General features: G+C 45.3%; 1 protein-coding gene across 4 annotated transcripts in view; it reads right to left on the bottom strand.

The window, feature by feature from the left end:
- Positions 1–21,048, bottom strand: part of LOC144732291 (teneurin-3-like) — a 417,468-nt gene that overhangs the window by 67,620 nt on the left and 328,800 nt on the right. For all 4 annotated transcript variants that reach the window (XM_078613736.1, XM_078613738.1, XM_078613737.1 and 1 more), the window contains 3 exons: positions 20,276–20,470; positions 17,916–18,116; positions 6,304–6,489 (listed from right to left, as the gene is read on the bottom strand). In XM_078613736.1, the coding sequence (XP_078469862.1) occupies positions 6,304–6,489; positions 17,916–18,116; positions 20,276–20,470 (582 nt within the window). The remainder of the gene's footprint in view (positions 1–6,303; positions 6,490–17,915; positions 18,117–20,275; positions 20,471–21,048) is intronic.

Raw genomic sequence — 21,048 nt, 5'->3', positions numbered from 1 at the left:
TAATGAATGAATGTATCGTCTATGCATGTTGATCTTCTTTCGTACCGCATGTGGCCAACCGTGCTAATCGGAGGTGCGGGGAGAAGGTGAACGAACTAAAAGCAAAAAGCAGTTCTGAAGAAATTAGTGTTCAATTTAGATTTTAAAATGCACAGCCCCAGTGGCTTCCTAATATTGGAAGGAAGAGCGTTCCAGACGGTCGCAGAAGCGCACTTGAAAGCGCGCGATGCAGTGAATCAACTTAATACAATTTTACCTCAGCTACAAAACGTTTCACTGCTTTTGAGTTCGCTGTAAATATTAAACAAATTGTCATGGTTTAAATGTTTCACCGATTGTGAGTGCAAAGTTGTGTTTGGGGGCAATTTTTTTTTATTATAATAATAATAGAAGACTCGCTTTTTGAGTTTACGATTTTGATTAAGTGATTACATGGAATTATGAGGCTATACGTTTGTCCCGCCGGGATGAGTGGTGCAGAGAGTTGCTACATTCCACATGACTTTAGGTATATTTATTCACACTGCTATTTTGAGTCATTTGTTGACACAAGAGGAATATGCAACACTTCAACCCTCAAGACAGGCACAAACCACGGCGACTTTGCATATTTTGATGCTGTGACTAAAAATATCACCGGATAAAAAAATCATCCCACGACACATTCACTTATCGCAAAATTAAAAATGTACCCGTGACCATGAGAAGTGAATGTTTGCGAAAGCATTAAACAGCAGGTGTGCATAGTTATTTTGCAAATGGGAGATGAAACTACCGTGTGCTGTGTGTGTGTGTATATGTCTGTGTGTGGGGAGTAGTAGTGTAGCAGTTAGCGCGCTGCACTACGAACCTGGCGACCCGGGTTCGATTCCCACTCACGGCCATCACCAGTGACGATTATTTGAACAGGTCCTGGGCCTCCACTAGGTCAACTCTGCCTCAAATAAGTACCTGGTGCGATGTGTAAACATTGCCACTGGGAGACAAAGGCGGCCGGGAGTGGTGTTGGCCACCCACTCCCTCGTATACCGTGCCGGCCTTCATAGGTGCTCGCTAACAGCACTTGCCCCAAAAGTCTGTTAAGGCTATAGGGGGGTCTTTGTCTTATATGTATGTGTGGCATTACCCTGAACATCATCGTATGGAGGTGAATGAATGGAAATGAATCATTCCTCAGATGGGTTAGCATCGCTGGCAAGCATGTCACACATGCACATGCTTTTTAGATTTAGAGGCACAATCCCTTTAAATAATCCTATAGGATATCGAAACGCAATAACAGAAAATTTAGAGGCTTTGCTCAACATTTAAAATCCCTGTCAGGCTGCATGGACTCTCTTTAAAATCTCCACTTTTAATGCAACTGCAAATTGTACAAAGAATAAAAGACCAGGGCATTACATGTCCACATGCACACACGTGTGTAAGGGCATCGCTAATTTCCCACTGCTGGTCTCGAGGCATTGGTCAAGATTCCGAATTTAAATGGCAGGAACCAGCATCTCTACAGGGCAACTACCTCTCATAATCGCACTCATTGTATTGACGCCCTCAGGGAGATCATGGTCTTAGCCAATCCCCCAACAGGGATTTTAACTCAGAACATTTGTGTTTATTGAATATAACATGACATCCTATAGGATTTTGTTTTGTCTGCAAGGGAGAAAGGTAAAGAAATCAAATAAAAAACAGGGACAACCAGTAAGGAAGCATTAGCACGAAACATACCTTCAACTATCTTATCCTGATAGTGAGCTTGGGAAAGAAAGAAAAAATTAGGGGAGAGTGCTGGGACTGTGACATCCCCCACAGAGCTGGAGTGTGGACGGACGGGGTGGTGATGGAGGAAATCTCTCATGCAGAGGGAGACAAGAGAAATAAAATAACACAACTGCAGGACCTCTGTATCCTCCAACACCGTGCGTGCATGCGTGGATAACCAAGGTCCCACACCTCCGGCCCAGACATGCCAGGCAGCAGCAGAGTCCACAGTTTGGTATAGAGGAGATCTATGATTGGGGTTCAGTTGAGCTCAAATGAGAAACGATTTTAGGGGATGTAGTTCCACCCCTTCCCCCCCTGACGACTACTAAACACACACACGAGAAAAAACATGCAGTTCTCAAATCAAGGTATGGGCAAGATCAAATTAGCGTTTGGAAAGAGGCATGCTTGGTGGGGCTAGAGTTTTTGTTTTTCTTTAATCAGTTCACCGTGTTTTAGATCAGCACGACTGAATCAAATAAAAACAAAAGGTGAATGGGTGGGGCAATTAGAAATGCGTCTCGGGCTGTTTTGTGTTGTGGGGCGGCTATTGCGTGCACTCATGGAGGCCTGGGGCAGGGAAAACCATATCAAATAATGGATAAATTCCAAGTACATTTTAATTATTCATTGCAGCCTTAAAAAAAAGTGTCAGTATTCATTAAGCTCTATTTGACCCGGGTTAAAAAAACAAAAAAGAGGGTATAGCGATCTCGAGCAGTTCAAAGGGCACCAATAGCGAGGGCCCGACAAGTTCGCGCCACGAAAAACCGGCGGGCGTCAAGAAACGCTGGAACCACCGCGTCGACATTCATGTTTAATTGCATCAAAGAGCCAATTGACCTTTAGATCGCCATGCCTCTCCAAGTACCAATCTGAATAAAATAAAACTAATTAAGTTAAATTAGAAGGCGATAATGACAAAATATGACCTTTTCTTGCATTCAACAGATGCAATTGGTTAAGTAAGAGCGTTGTTTTCTACTCAACCTGAAAGATATCATGTTTATGTATTTTATAAAGATATTATAAAAGGCTCTGCGATTGCTTCATTTGTGCCACCGCTAGCAGAAAGGGCATTGAATGAGTGGGAACTCCAGAGGATATCTGGTCTACTCGACCACGCTGACCCAGGTGTTCTGGACAAGATAGAAGTGCTCACACTTTAGCCCCCGCACTGCATGCCTTAACTGTGGTGAACCCATGAACATCATTTGGTGAACAGAGGCTGTGGGGGGAAGAGGCCCAAAACGTGCTCATTGTTGCAACCGGCCGCACCAGGTGATGAAATTGAACCGGCAACCTCGAGATTTCGAGTCCAGTGTGGTAACCATTACACAACAACAACAACAACAGCTATGTGTGGTGGATAGCATTCTATTTCAGTAAGTGTCAGCAGTGGTAAGAGTGGCTTACAGACTTCCTTAATTGCTTAACTAGGCTGCAGCCTACTGCAAGATGAACATCTTTAAAACTATTGTCGTCTGAAAGTTAATCGCGGGCTTCTTAATCTTGAGCGAGATTTATCTGCTTAACTCAAAACAGTTAACTTTGTAGAGCTACAAATGTAATGTCCAATTATACGTTGCTTTGGTATTGCAACATTTCTCATTAATGTCGTCCAAATTCATTATTTCCTAATGCATTTGTTGCATCAAAATTACACCTTAAAGCAGTTATTTGCATGGGTGCTCCTACTTCTTACAGGGTGGAAGAGAAGGCCAAATACAATTTGTTGAAGAGGCTCTCTATAGCGCCCTCTCGTGGAGGCACTTATGCAGCCATTAGTGTGTGGAAGCACTTGCAGGGCTGCACCCATACCATTTGGTCCAAAAAATAAAAAACGTAACCCTTTTTTCTTACAATATTTTTCTTTAAATGTTACGCAGCTTTACCAGGTTTGTTGCGGCCATTTTTTTCTTACAAATTTTGCATGCAATGAAATAGGGTTACAAATACCTACTCTGTAACCAATAAGGGGTACCATGATCAAAACATAGTCGTTTTATATGGCTGTGGTAGGGGCCACATGATGTGCGGTATAATGAGGATGCAGTGCAGGCCCCTTGACCTTCCATTGGCAACTAAAGACAATCATTCGGTTAATTAAACTGCATCTGCACTACTCCGCATCAGCTGTCCCACAACCCAGGGTCACGACCCAGAGGCGGGGGTCACGAGGGGTGGGTTCAGAGGTCACAGATGTCACGTGAATAACTTGAGACTGGAAGCCGGCATCGATAATGCTACTGTGCATGATTTTGATATTGGGAAATGAAAAGGTGAATCGATGGAATATTTCGCAGAGCGTGAAATCAATTTTCTCGGTGCTGGCGAGTCTCAGAATGGCCACAGACATGGGCACTGTGCTGATTGGAACTCTCAGGGAATGCGCTCTTGAAATCATATCAGCACATGTGAAGAAGTTAATATAATCCACACATTACATTACACATTCCCGACAATGCTTCCTGCCAACCGTCAGATGTCGTTGGGAAAAATAAGTTGTGAAAGGGCCGTGCATCATGTATATTATAACGTTTCGTGTGAAAATGCATTTTTTAAGTGCACCATAAAACAATCAAATATATATTTATGGAGCCGGTAACACGTGTCTATTTGAGTCACGTGTTTCTCAAAATAGTTCTAAAAAACAATCACGCGGAAAAAACTAAATGATGGAGCGTAAACACACGAGATAATGAATGTGGACCAATTAAAAAGTGCCTTCTTATGCTGGTTATTTTATAAACCTGTGTTGAATTCTGCTATGAGTGTAAAGGTCAGCGGTTCTTCAGTTTCCAACCATTTAAAATGATTTTGCCCTTTGCAAAAAAGGGCAACTTATTTTTACAAAATATAAGCAGATAATGGATTTGAATTGCCATTGACTATAACGCGTCGATATATCTCATTTCACTGATCCTGTCATTGTTAGTAAGGACATCATTGATCAAAAATATGACTGCTTTGAAGCACAATATTTTTTTTAAACATTCATTAAATGTTTTGTCCTTATTACTTTCATTCTCGGCAGATGGATTGCATTGCCAGTCAATATTAAGCAGTATGTTTATTGTGTTCATGGAAACCTATCATTGCTGTAACATAATGCATTTAATTTAAACACAGGATGTCGATAAAAGTATCATCCATTACTAAATAATAGTAACACTAAGACAGATGTTTGAGCTAGGTGGATAAAACTACACAAATAAAGACAAATATCTCCTGTATAGCCTTAATAGGCTATGAGGGCAAGTGTTGCTAATAAACACCTATTAAGGCTGGCATGGCACTCGAGGTGTGAGTGGATCAGCACCACGTCTGTCTGCCTCCGTCTCCCCCAGTGCTGACATTTATACATCACACCAGATAATATTTGTTTAAGGCCGAGTCGACCTAGGGGAGGCCCAGGACTGCTTCAGATATTCGTCATTGATGTTAATCGTGAGCTGAAATCGAACGTGGGTCCGCCGGATTCGGAGTGCGGTGCACTTTAACCGCTGTGCCACCATTCCCCACAGATTAGACTGCACACACCACATGGAGTAGTGTGAACATTTAATTCTACAAATCTCACCCCCTGCTAATCCTCCACGTGGTGGCCAGGGCGTCGGCGCTAACACCCATCGTATCGAGGGTTTGCAGGAGTCAAAGGAGCTCACCAGCATCTTGGCTGTGATCATCTTGAGACCCTTCCATGATGTTGCTGGCGAAGATCAATCAAAAGCTCTTTTTGTTTAAAATACTTAAGCATGTCAGAAAGATGTTGCCGGCATTCCAACCATGCAGTTTAAGCACGCTGTCAAATTATAATTTTTTTTTTTACAATGGAAGAGACATTTTTGGACAAGTTTGTATTTTGGCTCGGCGACTGTAATGAATATGGAGCGGGGTAAAGGCACAGGTTTTTTTTTTAAGTTGCCATTTTTCACGATTGTGAGGAACATGCCAACCGCCGCTCGAGGATTTCTCTTTTAAGTTTATACGCCGCACATTTGTTCATATTGTTCATATTGCTGGTCATATTGTTCTCCGAAGTGTTTTCTGCGCCGAGTGCCGTTTGGCAGGATTCCAACGATTTGCTCAATGTCCGACGTTACGCCTAACAATGCACGCACGTGTGTATGTTGAACTTCTTTCACACCATACGTAGCCAACCATGCTAATAGGAGGTGCGGGGGGAAGGACAACAAACTAAACACAAAAAGCGGTTCTACAGAAATTAGTTTTCTAGATTTAAAAGTACACGGCTCCAGCGGCTTCCAAATATCGGAAAGGAGAGTGTTCCAGACGGTCGTGTGATGCGGTGTCCATCTTTGTCCAATGGCCAGTCAAAAGCCGCTGCTGCCGGGGAGGATGAAAGTGCATGGGAGAGACACGCAGCGCGGCCGTGAAAACCTACGTCACAATAACGCCAAATATGAGCCGGTTTGCCCTGCACACTTCCTCTTGGTTTGATCCGCGTTGGATTTGGTCTCAGGTCACATTGGCGCGGGGGGGGGGGGGCGAGCGTGCGAGTCCAGGTGTACGTACCGATGGTGCAGTGCTCTCCGTTCCAACCCTGGCTGCACTCACACGTGCCGTCCCGGCAGATACCGTGCTCGGCACAGTTGGGATGGCAAGCGCGTTGGTCGCACGCCACGCCACTCCAGCCCTCCTCGCAGCGGCAACTTCCCATCACGCACACGCCGTGGCTCCCACAGTCCAGGGCACACATCTCTGTAACACAGCAGCCAAAAAAAGAATTATTTTTTTACCCCCTTCATATATATATTGCAATTTCCCCTCCACCCACCAACAACTTCTGTCCACCGAGCAGTTGGGTGTGATGGGGTAAAATGTGAGTACTCCCGCCTCTTCCAAGAGGTCTGGTCAGTATGGAAGAGTAGGCCAAATAACGTTCAGGGGTGCTCTCTTGAGCTCTCTCAAGAGGAGGCCCTTCCGACAGCGCCGGCGTGAGCAAGCAATTCCAGGGATGCACCTTTACCGTTTCTATATTTCTCATATTTTTGGCAATTTAGTATTTTTTCACAATCATGGGACCTCCTTTGCCAGTATATAAAAAAATAAGAATAGGTTTTACCCTTTTTGGCAATAAAACAGGTGTTAACATGTTAAAACACCAAACTGAAACCTTTTGGAGACATGATTCTTTGCAAAAGGTTTCAGTTTGGTGTTTCAACATCTTAACACATGTTTTATGGCCAGAAATGGTAAAACCTATTCTTATATTTTTCACAATTGTATTCCAATTTGTGCCATCACCGTTCGTGGCATGAGACAAAGCGTCCAAAAGCAAATGCAACAACACCATCTCCCACGTGTTCGAGAATGACCTGCAGACAGATATATGACAGGACTTCTGAGATCGCTTCACGTGACCTTTAGCCCATCCTTTTGTGTTTGCCGTATCGTATCCACACCAATAATACTGATAGGAACCCACTGGTTCCACCAGCACACAGGGGATTATTGTGTCCGTCCGTCGTGCAGGGAGGGGCTGGGTGGGGAGGAAGGGGCTGGGTGGGGAGGGGAGGGTGGGGAGGGGCTGGATGGGGAGGGTGGGGCTGGGTGGGGAGGGAGGGTGGGGAGGGGCTGGGTGGGGAGGGTGGAGAGGGGCTGGGTGGGGAGGGGCTGGGTGTGGAGGGTGGGGCTGGGTGGGAGGTAGGAGGGGTGGGGCTGGGTGGGGAGGGGCTGGTCACCCCGTGGTGCCCTTATAAAACTCAACGTTTAACCTACTCACGCCGGCTTGTGCCCGCCCTCACAGTCGGCCATATTTGCGGAATACACCACGCCGCCGTTGACCCTGGCCATTGACCGAGCAACCCAACGTTCCTACCAGCTCCCTCCGCAGGAATGTGTTTTTGATTCTGAGAGCTGAATTTGTAGATGTTGTTGCTGCATTCATAAAATATCAAAATAAAACAACGTAACCTGATTATTTTTTTCACATGCAGTCAGGTTCACTGGACTGAGGCCATCAGCTTGCGACACTTGAGAGAGCTGTGCAATTACAGCCGGCTGCAGATGGAATGAGAAACCCACGATCTCAGCGGCGCCAGCTCGGGGCTTTGACCCCCGGAGTCGCCCGGTGACCTAATTTAATACCAATTCTTATTCAGATCTTTTCATCTTAATATTGACTTTACTTAAACACATCTTGAGGAAAGTCTTATTAATCGGTTGCAGATTAATCTCAGGATGATCTGCTGCCTCCTGCGCTTGAGGCCTGCTATCTCACCAAACTGACCATGGTGCGGTCAACACTAGTCTCGTGCTCTTCAACTCACTCTTGCAATGACACTTATCATGTCTCTCTTGAGTTCTCACCTGGTTAAACAAAATAAACGCAGACTCTTCCGCTCCATCAGCCTCTAGCCTCTGAGCATCGTGATTTCAAAGTGCGTAAGGCTACACGCAGCGAGGCAGCTCCACGCTTATCTAATGAAGCCCATAAACATGGCCAGGATGATGCCTCTCTTAGTGCATTTGGTTTACGACTCTGCAAGTCGAGTCCATGTGTAACACTGGGGATATTAACCTTAAAGGACATTGCTATCCCATTCGGTACCATTTAAAATTAAATAAATCTCCTGTAACATCGATAATAAAATAGTGCGATAGAACAGCAGTAGAATATAATCTTACGTGCGCCATGTTGTCAATAACACTAATAAATAACGTTCAATATCGTTATAAATTAACGGGAAGAACCTAAAAGTCACAACGGGTCACCCAAATGGCAGTGATACTAAACGGTTAAATCGGTAATCATAACACGAACAGTAACATGCAGAACCGACGACTGCGCTGAATAACCAAGTGTGCACAAAATGCCACTGCAATTAGTAGCTTGACAGAATTTCCATCGTGTAATTCAGCAACTTTGGCTCAATTATGAGAGTAGGTCTGCGTTCACAGAGTCCCCAAAAACTGCCCGAGCCAGAACACGGGGCACAGGTCTGATCGCTTCTCCCTCGCTCCCAAATGCCGGATAAATGGATTATACACTGCATATCAACTCAGGGCCAGGAATTACGTGTGTTCACGAGTCACTCCGAGACCTGCCCTCTTCGTTTGCGTATCGATTGCCTTCGCCCTGTTGACCACAGCATAGGTGCTGGGCGATGACCTGTTTTTTTTCTGTATACAGCGATGATCAATTCAGCAGCGGGAGAGTGAGGCCACGGTCCTTGATTGTGATCAGAAACAATTCCACATCGATTTTAATTAATTCCATGCGATTATGGGCCGATTCCAATTAACAGAACCATGCGCATATCAAAGGTGTACATGTTAGAAAAAAAAATACACCCCTGACCCACGATCATCAATTACCGCTGTCAGGAGCCACCCAGGAATCTATTAGAATAGCACCGTTCGGAATAGATTAGCAATTAATTGTAAGTGGAATCGTGGAAAATTTGCCGGCCTCCAGGAGAGTGTTTGTGTTGTGAGATGGGGTGGGCACCGCAAGGATGGGGCCATGCAGAGGTGAATCCATGGCAGTGATTTTACAAGCGCGCCAGGAAGCAGACGCAAGGCTTTGCGTTCGCCCCACACCACAACTGTGTACCATTGCGTGACACATTCACACTATAAATTGTTCAGTTAACCACGGACAGGTTCGTATGAATGACAGTGGGATAGTATTAAACCTACCGCACCATGCCTAATGTAATAGCGAAAGTGCATTGTGCGCAAGCTCGGTCCAAGCCGTTCACACAGCAAGAGCTGAGCAGTTGAATGCGCTGGCCAATGTACCACGAAAATGGGTTAGTGTTCAAGTGCAAATCCTTATCCTTAACTTACTCCATCACTCCTTCCTAATAACGCAAAAATAATTTGCACGTGTCTTTTTCCCCACCATTCCTGCTAAGCACCAAATATTCAACCCACGACGGTCTGTCCGCCGTTACGTGCCAGCACCTAATTCGTCTCTGCCAAGATTTCATCCTGCTTTCCTATTAAATCCCATCGTTACATTTTCCCAGAATGGAATAATTCCCAACTCTACGAATTCCAACAATGAAAGGTTGATGGATTTCATTTTGTTTTAAAAGGAGACAGAAGCAACTTTGATTTTTTTTATGCAATACACTTTCTGCAAGAGATAGATAAAAGTTATTTGCTACCAATGACGCAAACATTGTCACAACCTGTTTAAGTTTAATTTGATACAATCATGTGAGAATTTAAAAGACCAGGTTGAGTCTCATTTGGAAAAAAATGACCTGGGGCATTAGCCTGCCAGGACACAGCAATGATTGGCATGTATACTCCCTAATGAGTAATTAGCAGTGCAATTTTTTCGAATTTGGCTAAATTGTCGGCACACAACGGCCTATTCTAGCGAATGACGTCAAGCGATATTTAAAGTCCACTGTGAACCAAACGGCACGTATTATAATAGCGTAGTAATAATAATATTAACTCGCTGGCACACGTGGGATTTTGGCAAATAACAAGAGATACATGCAGAGATGAATAGATATTACAGGGTCAAAGCACCCACTTTCAATGTCCTCCTAAAAGCAGAATAAATACAGAAATAATAAAATAAACTGCGCTCGTATCTGTTGTTGCTCTGGCTGGCTGCAAAGACACCGACCCACACGGCTAGGTGATAGGTTACCGCCTAAACAAATGGGTTGCTCCATGGCTATTAAATTCACCTGCATGCAGTGGCTTCGGACCAGAATATGCCAGCAATGATCTGGAAGGCATTACATTTTCGTGGGAGGTAACTTAGAGGTGAGTCCAGCATACGGGCTGTGGGGAAACACGTAGGATCGAAATGGTCACTCGACCATTCAACCGAACAAAAGAGCTCTTTAGAGAATGTATTTGCGCAGCTAGGCGTATTGTTTCCATGCTAAGATACCACCATTAGGCCGGGAAATTAAGCGCAGTCTACAAGCTGTTCGCTCACATTAAATACCCCCATCGCATTGCTCACAGGAGTTGGTCACTGTTTATTAGCGCCGGGAATGCATTAACCCCCTGCTACAGTAACGTTTTTTCCCCCTACCTACCCACTTAAAAAAAAGCCTGCTCTCGAAATTAGCACCACGTGCCATACTGTTTAGCAATCACGCCACATCACGCTGAGGTGTAACGACTCGCCCGCCATCCTACACGTGCCATTTCCTGAATTGCAAAGTGCCACGCGGTTAATTTAGCGCCCCCATATCCCAACCGCCTCGTCTTAAAAGCCACATCTTCTTAAGGCAGTTTGTTCTATGTAGCGTTTCTGTCTCTCTTGGCCTTTTTCCTACCCTTATTTTTACTGGGTAGCCTTGAGACATTAGTGGAAGGTGCCTCACAAATAAATCGTTAATGGTTATTAACCGCCTCCAACAGCGACGGCTGTCCTCTGCACGCAAGCCACGTTGGGAAGCGCGTCCTCACGGCTGCCGTTGCCGGCAATAGAAGCCGCCGTGGTTGTAATTGGACTTGCAATCCAAATGTAGACATTTCGGGTCCATCTACCGGCGTAGCAGTTTAAACAATCGGCACATTTCTTAAACGCCCCCACCCCGCCCACGTCTGTATATCCGGTAATATACAAATTGGCACACCATAGTCGCTTGGCAGGTAGCAATGTCGTGGGTGTAACGTGCGGTCATCCACCTCCCTCTCCAAATACATCTGGCTGGCGTGGAAAAGTAGGCCAAATCACCCTCCGGAGGGGCTCTACAGTGCTTCCTCAAGTGGAAAGCGCTTTTGGTCATAAGTGGTGCGAGTGAGCGATTGCGGGGCCGCACCCTTTACCAATCGGCGTAAATCTGCGAAATGAGTGGCAGCTGGCTGCGTGTGGTGCGAAAGAAGTTCAACATACACACGCACATCTCAGTTGTGCATTTTGAGAGACCATCAAAAGTAGGCAAATTTCTCCAAGTTAAAAAGATACGTCAGATTTACAACTTGCTATTTAATCTTGGAAAGAAACAAAAAAAAAAGACTCCGACGCAAAGTCGATGTTGAACAAAGTGTTTCAATCCCTCCTTAGTTAATTGCTCAGGAATGCGAGACACGCAAACCGGTGTTCCGAGGGCTGCGCGCGTGTTGTTCCATTTAGAGATAGCTCTGGGTACAATTTATATTTAAATTGCTTAATTACCGGGCATTAATTCATCAATAGTCATGTGTAAAGATGAGACACATTATTAATTTTATTACTGTGGTACAAGCAGCGCTGAGTGTGCCTTTTTTTTTTTGCAGATAAACGGCACACTAAAAACAGACCGGCTCAATAACGCAGCAGCTCGGGGGAGCGAAGGGAATGCACTGCGGACACGCGCACGCACGCACAGACACGCGCACACACAGACACGCGCACACACGGGCACACACGCACACAAAGATAAAACAAACAAAAAATCCCCGTATAGCCTGAACAGAGTGTTGGGCAAGTGCTGTTAGCGAGCAGTACCCATGAAGGCCGGCACGGCACACGAGTGGGTCCGGTGGCCAACACCACGCCCGGTCGCCTTTGTCTCCCTAGTGGCGCTATTTTTACACACTGCACCAGGTACTCATTTCAGGATTAATCGACCTCAGGGAGGCCCAGGACCGGTCCAGATTACCGTCACTGGTGTTAGCCGTGAGCAGGAATCGAACTCGGGTCGCCGGATTCGTGGTGCAGTGCGCTAACCGCAGCACTACCGCTCCCCATTCGCGCGCACACGCACACACACACACGCGCGCACACGCACGTACACACGGACGCACGCACACACGCACGTGCACGGTTATTTGTTATTACAGAGGTCGATGGTCGAGTGCACTCAGAGATTATGAAACAGCAGAAGCTGGTGGGGGGGGGGGGGCAATTTGGTTGTTCTGGGCTTCGAAGGTGAATGTGGAAACACCTGCAAGCTGTCTCTATGGCAGCGGCAAGGTCACTGGGCGCAGGGCTCACGCGCTCTTCGTGGCGAGCGGACCCCTCTCTGAGGTGGCGAGCGCACAATGACACGCTGAGATTCCCGATGGGTGTTTTTGCGTGTGATCGCCCAGTGACAAGTAGCACAGCAAGTAGGTCGTAATAATAATTTCATTTTATAGGGCGCCATTCATGCAATTGCATCCCACGACGCTGCACATCGATTATCCGGTTCCGTACACAGATAATACAATAAACAAAACCCCACTACTTAGCAAATAAAAAAACGAATACATAAATAATGAGAAAATGATACACGTAAAAAAAAAACAGAGAAAATAGATTTAAATAAATAAATCCGTTTGGTCTCTCCACACCTCAGACCACAATCTCAAATTTTTTGCCGGATTTTGGAAAACCCTCATAAGACGGGTGGTGAAGTTGCCAAAAAGTTATCATTTACACCACACGCCGAGCGTGCTGGCATATGCACAACAGCGGCTTGAAAGACCTCTGCCCCATGGATACATTGGCACTCATCAAGCAGACTCCAGTTCCAACATCCAAATGTGTAAAGCAATGAATTAGTGAAAGGCTAAGGATGGCCTTCTTGGAAGAATACCAATACTCATTACACGCCTGTGTAAATGAATGTAGCCTTTTGCAAACGTTTGGCAATGTTTGCAGGAATTCGTGCACAAATGTACACGTGTACAAGGAAGCGTGCAGGAGAAATTCCTTGGAATTACATTGAGATACAAAAATAGTAACACATGGTTTTAGAGAAGATACGCTGATTAAGGACAATCACTCTTACGGCTAAGTGTGATGGGGGCAGGGCATATCTTTGCATGGGATAACGACCAATGGGTCAAGAATAATTACGGAGTGGCAGCCAATGGATGGAATGGGTTCCACTGTGGAGAAGGAGAGATGAAATCAGCTCGTGTGAAGGAGCCAGATGAATTTCTACACCGCATGACCGTGAGACGTTGTGATGGGTTAGAGAGGTCGAGCAGTGGATTGCTCATGGCTGCTGCTGCTGATGAGTAGTGTGTATATTGACTAACAAAAGCATTTAGCAAAGTGAAAATAATGAAATTCCTCAAAATGTAACTGAAGAACTTGCCTACATGGATGAAATTCCAACGAGTGCACTTATGATTATATGACTGTGGCACTAGGTAGCAATGCTATCAAAATCATTAGCATCAGCATCAATATATTTATTGATTTAGAACCATACAAGAGCTCCTTCAGATTAAATATTTAATTTACAAGGAAGATCCAGTTATAAACAATGTAGGAATCAATAAAGCTTTGTCACTTTGAATGCTGCCTCTTTCCCCATTGGCAAACATTATTTCCATAAATGATTTTCTGTTATTTGTGGAGTTTATTAATTTATTGCACAACTCAACAAAATAAAACATTACAAACAAAGGCAAACGCACAAACCCAGCAGCCTCCAGAATAAGCATGTGCTCCTTCAAGCCCTATTGTGATATAGTGGCTAAATCACGCAAAGCATTTATTATTTTCTGACCGATTTTCCCCCCCAATAAAGTGGGGGGAAAAAATATGTTCTGTTATCATGCTATCGTGGGTTTTGTTGTTGATAAGCCTGCAATAGTGTTACCAATTAGCCTCTTTTTCTCAGAGGTAAATGAGATAACAAAAAAGTAGATGATCCCATTTGCGGGTTTCGTGCCCCGGTAGTAAAAAAAAACCTCTTAGATATTTCTGAGTAATTACCTCTAAAATAGACTTTTAACAAAGTGCGATTTCTGGGTCATAACAAGATAAATGCCCAGGTTGGAGGTGTCAAGATTCACTGTGGCATTGAAATGTTTTCGGAATTAATTGCCGGTATCGCTAACCCAAACAAACTAATTCCACTTTGGGCCTTAATCAGAACTTAATCAGGATAAGTCTTGATGAAGGCCTATCGACCGAAATGTTGACAACCTTGTATTTTTCTTCTTTGCCATCACTGCAATTTCACTGTACATCGTACAAAGCCATTTATTTAATATAATTGACCTCTGTCACTGATCAAGGTCACATCAGTCTGGCTCAAGCAAAGATTGAGTGCTGGACGTCTAGTGGGTACATTAGCATTTTAAACAGGGTAGGAATCACCGGTGCTTGCAATATGTCTGAATCCTACAGGGGGGCTATTGATTAAAAATAAAAGTCACTGACCTCTAAGGCCCCATAAAAGCCACAGAGTGGGCATGTATGACAGAAATAACATCATTGTTTCCTAAAACATTGCATTCATTACTTCCCCCCTCCCTCCCAGCCAGGCATAAAAAGAGATGTCATTCAATAAAATTGAGAATTTGGCTGTGAAATTAGATTCACGTATAAATGTATCTATGTACCCTTGCCGTATCATGGCAGAATGATTAACTAAAACCGGGGGCAAATATATCGTTCATGAGCTTATTTATTTACTATAACAGCCAATCAACAAAAATCTACGGAATCTAGGACTCTGACATCCATGTGATATATACAAAACGATTACCCAAACACGCAATGATACAGCAGATTGGGTCATTCTGATCGTTACGTCACTTGCAATGCAAATTCTGGTCTAAAAAGTTAACGTAGATGTTTGAATGATGCCTTAAACAATGCTCTGAATAAAAATGTACAATTAGGCCAAGCTTGTGGTGTATTATTTCTTTTATAAAAAAACTCGAAAGGATGATCATACTTGTTTTTTTACGTTCACCCCTTGATAATTGCTATTGTAGAATTACATGCGAGTAACTTGGCCGAAAGCAAGATTCCTCAAGTTTCCCCTTGCAAAAGCTCAATGAAAGCGTCACGCGCCCCAAACGCTGGCAGACGTCGCAAACGAACTGATGAGGAGAGAGAAAAAAACGTAATACTTAAAAATCGCTCGTGCACATTTCATTTTGGTTTCAGCCGGTTAAATAATGGTACATTAATTAAAACAAATGTAGCTATTTCGCTAAAAACCGCATTACGTTCCCTCTGTGGGATGCCATAATTTGCTGCGCTCATTCCATGCCAGGAGAACTCTTGCAGAATTTCAACAACAACAAAAAATAATTGCAATGCAAAAATATCTAATTGTACAAACGCTAACCTAATTCGATAATATTACCTCTGACAAGTCAGATTACTTTGTCGCAGTTTCAATTCCTCCAAAAAGAATTACCGTGAGAAGTAACGCATGGGAGCCACACAGAGAGGAGACGGCTGCACCGTTGGCTACCCCCCCCCCCCCCAAGGGCTTCATGATTTACCACCCAAGCCTGGTCTTCCGTTGCACGCGGTGTGCATGTCACCGTGTGGCGCGACGCTCCACCGCGCAAGGGACGTGCAGCTGCCAGTCCCCGACCGCTCGCCAACGGTAAAGATCTCGCGTCGCCAACTGCGCGCTGGGGCAAGCTCTCCTCTTTGCGGCGGCGTTAATTTCGTGAACGAAGTCGGCGAGCAAAAGATATTCGACGACGAATTGCTTCGTACATTCGCCAACGGTGACTTCGAGTGGACAGAAATTGTCAAGCGTGACGATTGCTACGACTACCTGCAAACTGCATAGGCACAAGTCGGAATGAGGGCGCAAACTCAGATAATTTAGTAATGTTAGGAGTGACTGCAATACACGAAGAAACACCAAACATGTCCATTGGGTTAAATATTATATATAAATTGTATATATAAAAAGAGAATTAATTCACCGATTTGTTTCACTGATGACATTTATGGGTACTGGCGGTGGGAAGTGTGCACCCCACACACCAACATTCATTAGCTAACAGTGTTTGACTCAATGTTTGACCGCTTGAGGCAATCTAGACTGAAATAATGAGTGAAATGAAATGAGCAGTTTAAGGCTTCTGCGAGTTTTCGTCAATTAGACCAGGACAGACAAAAATATGTAACGTGCTTTCTCAAATTAATATCGACTTGCTTAGCATTGAGTTCTACGTTACGTATTCCAGAATAAAACAGAGCCTTTTACACCAATTGGGTGCAGCTACAATGGATAACGATGTCAAATTAATAGACCACACAGCTAAGGCGACATGATCAAACGTACACAAGTCAGGAGATATGTAAGCAACTAAAAACGTAAGCAAAAAATATCAGAGACAAGCGAGGTGACTCAGGGCTGCATGGAAGTCCTCAATTAGCACCTCTGAGATCCTTGAGTTCAGGACCTAGGTCACCACTTATGATAAAGGATTCTCATTTAATGTGAATTTGATGTCCTCAGCACAGTCACCAATGCTTAAGAAAAAAATTCCATAATGAAAAAAATTTATAATGGCACCTAATTTGGCCTAATGCGACTCTGAGGGTTACATTAATCAGCGACAGACATCGCCGCGTGAATCATACATCCATATGGACGGTTAAATAATGAAAAAAACCAATGCATTGAATACACGTTCAGCATAGGCCTGCAATGTTGCTTTTATTTCATGTTATGCTTTCCCTTTATATGTGCTCAGTCATTGTAACAAGTTTCTATGGTGTCTGATGTTTCCTCCACATCAGTTCATGTAAATAGTTCCTGGTGTAACACCTTTTATAGATGCTTCTATAATTAAGACGGCATAAAAGTCTTCGCTAGTCTGTTTACAAATAGCTCCAAAAGAATGACCATTTTTAATTTGATTTTTGCTTTAATTTTGCCAAAATTCCAGCTCAAATATATTTTTAAAAAACGCTGGTTTTGCTGTCGTGCAACAAAACACATCTCAGAAATAATTATGTGACATATTCTTCCACAGACCATTGTCAAAAATGGAATGATGCACTTCTCTTCGAGACTTCAAAAAAATAGACATTTCTTCATCTCATTACATGACACCTATGAAGGCAACTGCAATTAAACTGCAGAGAAAAATACTTTCTCTGCAAAAATACACGACCTTGCTGTGTCCGTGAGGTCACATGAGTTGGGGGCTCAGTCTCCGGCCCCCTCCCCACACCTCGGCGGGGGGGGGGGTGAGAGAAGAAAGGGAGGTCCTTACGCCTACAAGTGTATATGAAATTAATGTATATGCAAAACAAAATAATGCATGAGCTGAGTTCCACGCGTGTTGGCCACTGGAATTGTCTTCCAATATCTATATTTGGAGCATATCAGTGACCACCGTATAAATAAAGTACTTTTTTATCACCATTATGTCCACAGCACAACCTTGACTATATATATATTTTTTAAACCATCAGTGTATCCACGGCACGACCGTCGCCGAGTGCTTACCGACAGAGCAGTCGGAGCCAGTCCAGTTGGGGTCACAGCTGCATGAATCGGACTCCACCAGGTAGCTGCCGTGGCCCGAACACTGGTCGGGACACTTGAGGCGCGGAGACTCGCAGTTGCTGCCTCCCCAGCCCGGCGTGCAGATGCAGACGCCTTGCACGCACACGCCATTGCCAGAGCACTGCGGCTCCATGCAGTCCACTGCAATGGGGGAGGAGAGGGCGCAGGGTGCAGGCGGCCAGCCCAGCGACAATAAGCGCGAGCAAGTGCCAGCGAGTTCTACGCCAAAAATACAACATCCCCACCCATGAGATGCGACGACAGAACTTCCCTTTGTCTCGTAGCAATTAACAAGCACAAATAAGAGAGGGAGAGAGAGAGATCTCCCCTATTTGAAGAATGGCCATTGTGCCAAGTCAAAAGTCAAAGAGATTTCTTTGCTCAAGTGAGCTTTTAGGCGGTGCCGTTTACTGCGGTCCTAATACAGTGATGTAAATTCCACGTTTACATGGTGGGGTCACGTCTATCCACTGGACAACCAATATTGAATTACCAACAAATGACTACCTGTCTTATCAAATCCCATAACGATAATGTGCTAAGTTAACCCACAACCAGGATTTTAACTCGCAACTTTACAATTGTGAGCCGCTCGCTCTATCATTTAACTGGCTGGATATTGCCCAAAAAACGCTGCATATTATAATGAAGATTGTTTTGGGCAATGTTACTGGATGATGCATTGCGTTTTTTAAATTATTATTCGTGCTTGTGCACCGCTGCCAACGCGGTCTTGCAATTTTTTTGCCGCCGTTGTGCACCTATTAACGAGACTGGCAGTGCCATTATCAAAGATAAGAATTGATGCTGGGGCCGCCGTGTAAATGGGGAAGGATGGCTGGCGTGTAAAGGCAGGACGAGCGGAGGTCACGCCGTCTCGCGGGTGACAGCCCCTGATGGAGTGTGCTTCAAGGAGTCTCTCAAGGTCATCCGAGATGGGGAAGGCTCAAAGCAGCCGTCCAGCTGTGGGGCCATCTTAACCTATCCCCCGCTCCCTCCACGCTCCCCCCACGCTCCCCCCACGCTACCCCCACGCTCCCACCACGCTCCCACCACGTTCCCACCACGCTCGCACCACGCTTCCCCCATACTCCCACCATGCTCCCACCACGCTCCCACCACGTTCCCACCACGCTCCCCCCATGCTCCCCCCACCTGACCAACAAAGCTGCTCACCTAAGCCGATGCCCTCAAGCGCCTGGTTCAATCACGACGCTGATATGTTCCGCGGGGTGTGCTAGGTTATCTCGCGAAGGGGCCCGATGGCTGCCGCTGCTGCTGCTGCCGCCGTGATGATGCGTTGCTGCGCTGCGCCATGCCGGCTTATGTTGGGATGTGCAAAAAAGCGGCACTCGTAGAGTGCATCGGAGCAAAACCCAACTTGGAAGATGATTTTCAATTAATTTTCTGGCATCGCTTCGGTCGTTAATCTGCAATAATAACTCGGCGCATATGTCGATGCTAATGAAGGTTGGCGACTACTGTGGCTTTGGCTGTGGTGCCCCCCCCCCCCGCTAAAAAAAAATATTTGAAGCTCAGCAAATAAAATGGGTGCAAATTAAGAGGGGGGGGGGGGTAACGACACAAAAAATTGTCGATTAAATTCGATTCTTATGCGAGCGGTACGTGTATCAGACGGTGCTGCGTGAGAATCAATGACTTTAGGCGATCCATTTCTAGATACCCCAACTAAATACTAATGACCCCCCCTCCCACTTTCTTCCCAGCAGCAGATTGAATGCTGCTGAAAGCGCACGGCTCCGTATCTCACAGAGGAGAGCGTCGAACGATTCAATAAGGGCATTGACATTGGTTGGAGACGTGTAGAGGCTTTGAAATAAAATGTTGCTTTAACTGTCATTTCTGACCATTATGTAAATGGGGTATCCATAAACGGGATCATACTTTTATTATGTTTAATTTTTATTATTTTATTTTATTATTTCCCTTCTATGTACTTTACCGAAAGAACCAACAAGACGGATCATACTGTGCGCTGCACGTGAACCCTGCAGCTACTCGCGATGCTGCAACGCACCACGATGTTTTAAAAACAGAATCGATGAATTGCATCGTGACCAAGAATCGTGACCTTTCATGAAATCGCAAAGTGGGGGGGGGGGTATGATCGTTACAGGCCAAGCCAAAGGACATTCAATTTCTCTACACAATCCTGCAGCGCAAACACTGAAAGCACTACGGCTTCATCGCCACTTCGTATGTGTGGGGGGCACGCGGCACACGCACTGTCCGAGATGCATCACAAAGCTAGCGAAGCCGTCCCCCCCCCCCTCGCCCACCTTCCTCGCAGCTCTCCCCCTTGTAGCCCGGGTGGCACACGCAGCTGCCCATGACGCACGAGCCGTGCCCACTGCATGCTGGGTCGAGGCACTGCTCGGATGGCACGTCACACTCGGAGCCTTTCCAGCCGCTGTGGCAGAGGCAGCGTCCGCGCAGGTAGAGGCCGTTCCCGCTGCACAGCACCAGGCACGAGGCTACGCGCGGACAGGCAAGCGGGACAGGTGCTCGTGAGCGTTGTGCCACCTGCGACAGAGATCGTCAGAGTGATGTCTCCCCCCCCCCCATCACCACCCCCTCTTTGTTTACCCGGCAATGATTAAAGGGGAGTCTCGAGAAATGTTGATGTTGGGATCCTTCTTATTGTAATGTCCTAACCAATTCCATTAATGGGTGTTTGGCTAGTGGGAGAAACGTGACAGCCTTTAGAAAACACAACGTGTTAGGGATGCTGCCAAAGCACACTGGTTAGCACAATAGAACTGCAATACAGAGGTCTACGGCTCAATCTCTCGGTGAGGCAAGTTAAAACAATTGGTATCGTTTCTTAAATCTCCCTGCCTCTGACTAACTAATCGTATATTGGGTGCACCACGGTTAGTCGACCAGCATGTTGCGTGTGGCGGCGTAAAGTCTGGGTAAGCCCCACCTATTCCAAGACGTTTGTCCAGCGAGGAAGAACGGAACAAAAAGCCTTCTAGAGATGCTCTCTCTCTCTCAATCTTATTCTGGTGTAAGCGCTTCTGTCAACATTGGCCTGAGTGAGAAATTGCAG

This window comes from Lampetra planeri, chromosome 42, assembly GCF_965212315.1.
Source record: "Lampetra planeri chromosome 42, kcLamPlan1.2.h2, whole genome shotgun sequence".
Classification (NCBI taxonomy): Eukaryota; Metazoa; Chordata; class Hyperoartia; order Petromyzontiformes; family Petromyzontidae; genus Lampetra; species Lampetra planeri.
Note: the sequence above shows the minus strand (reverse complement) of the source record. Positions and strands in the feature narration are given on the sequence as shown.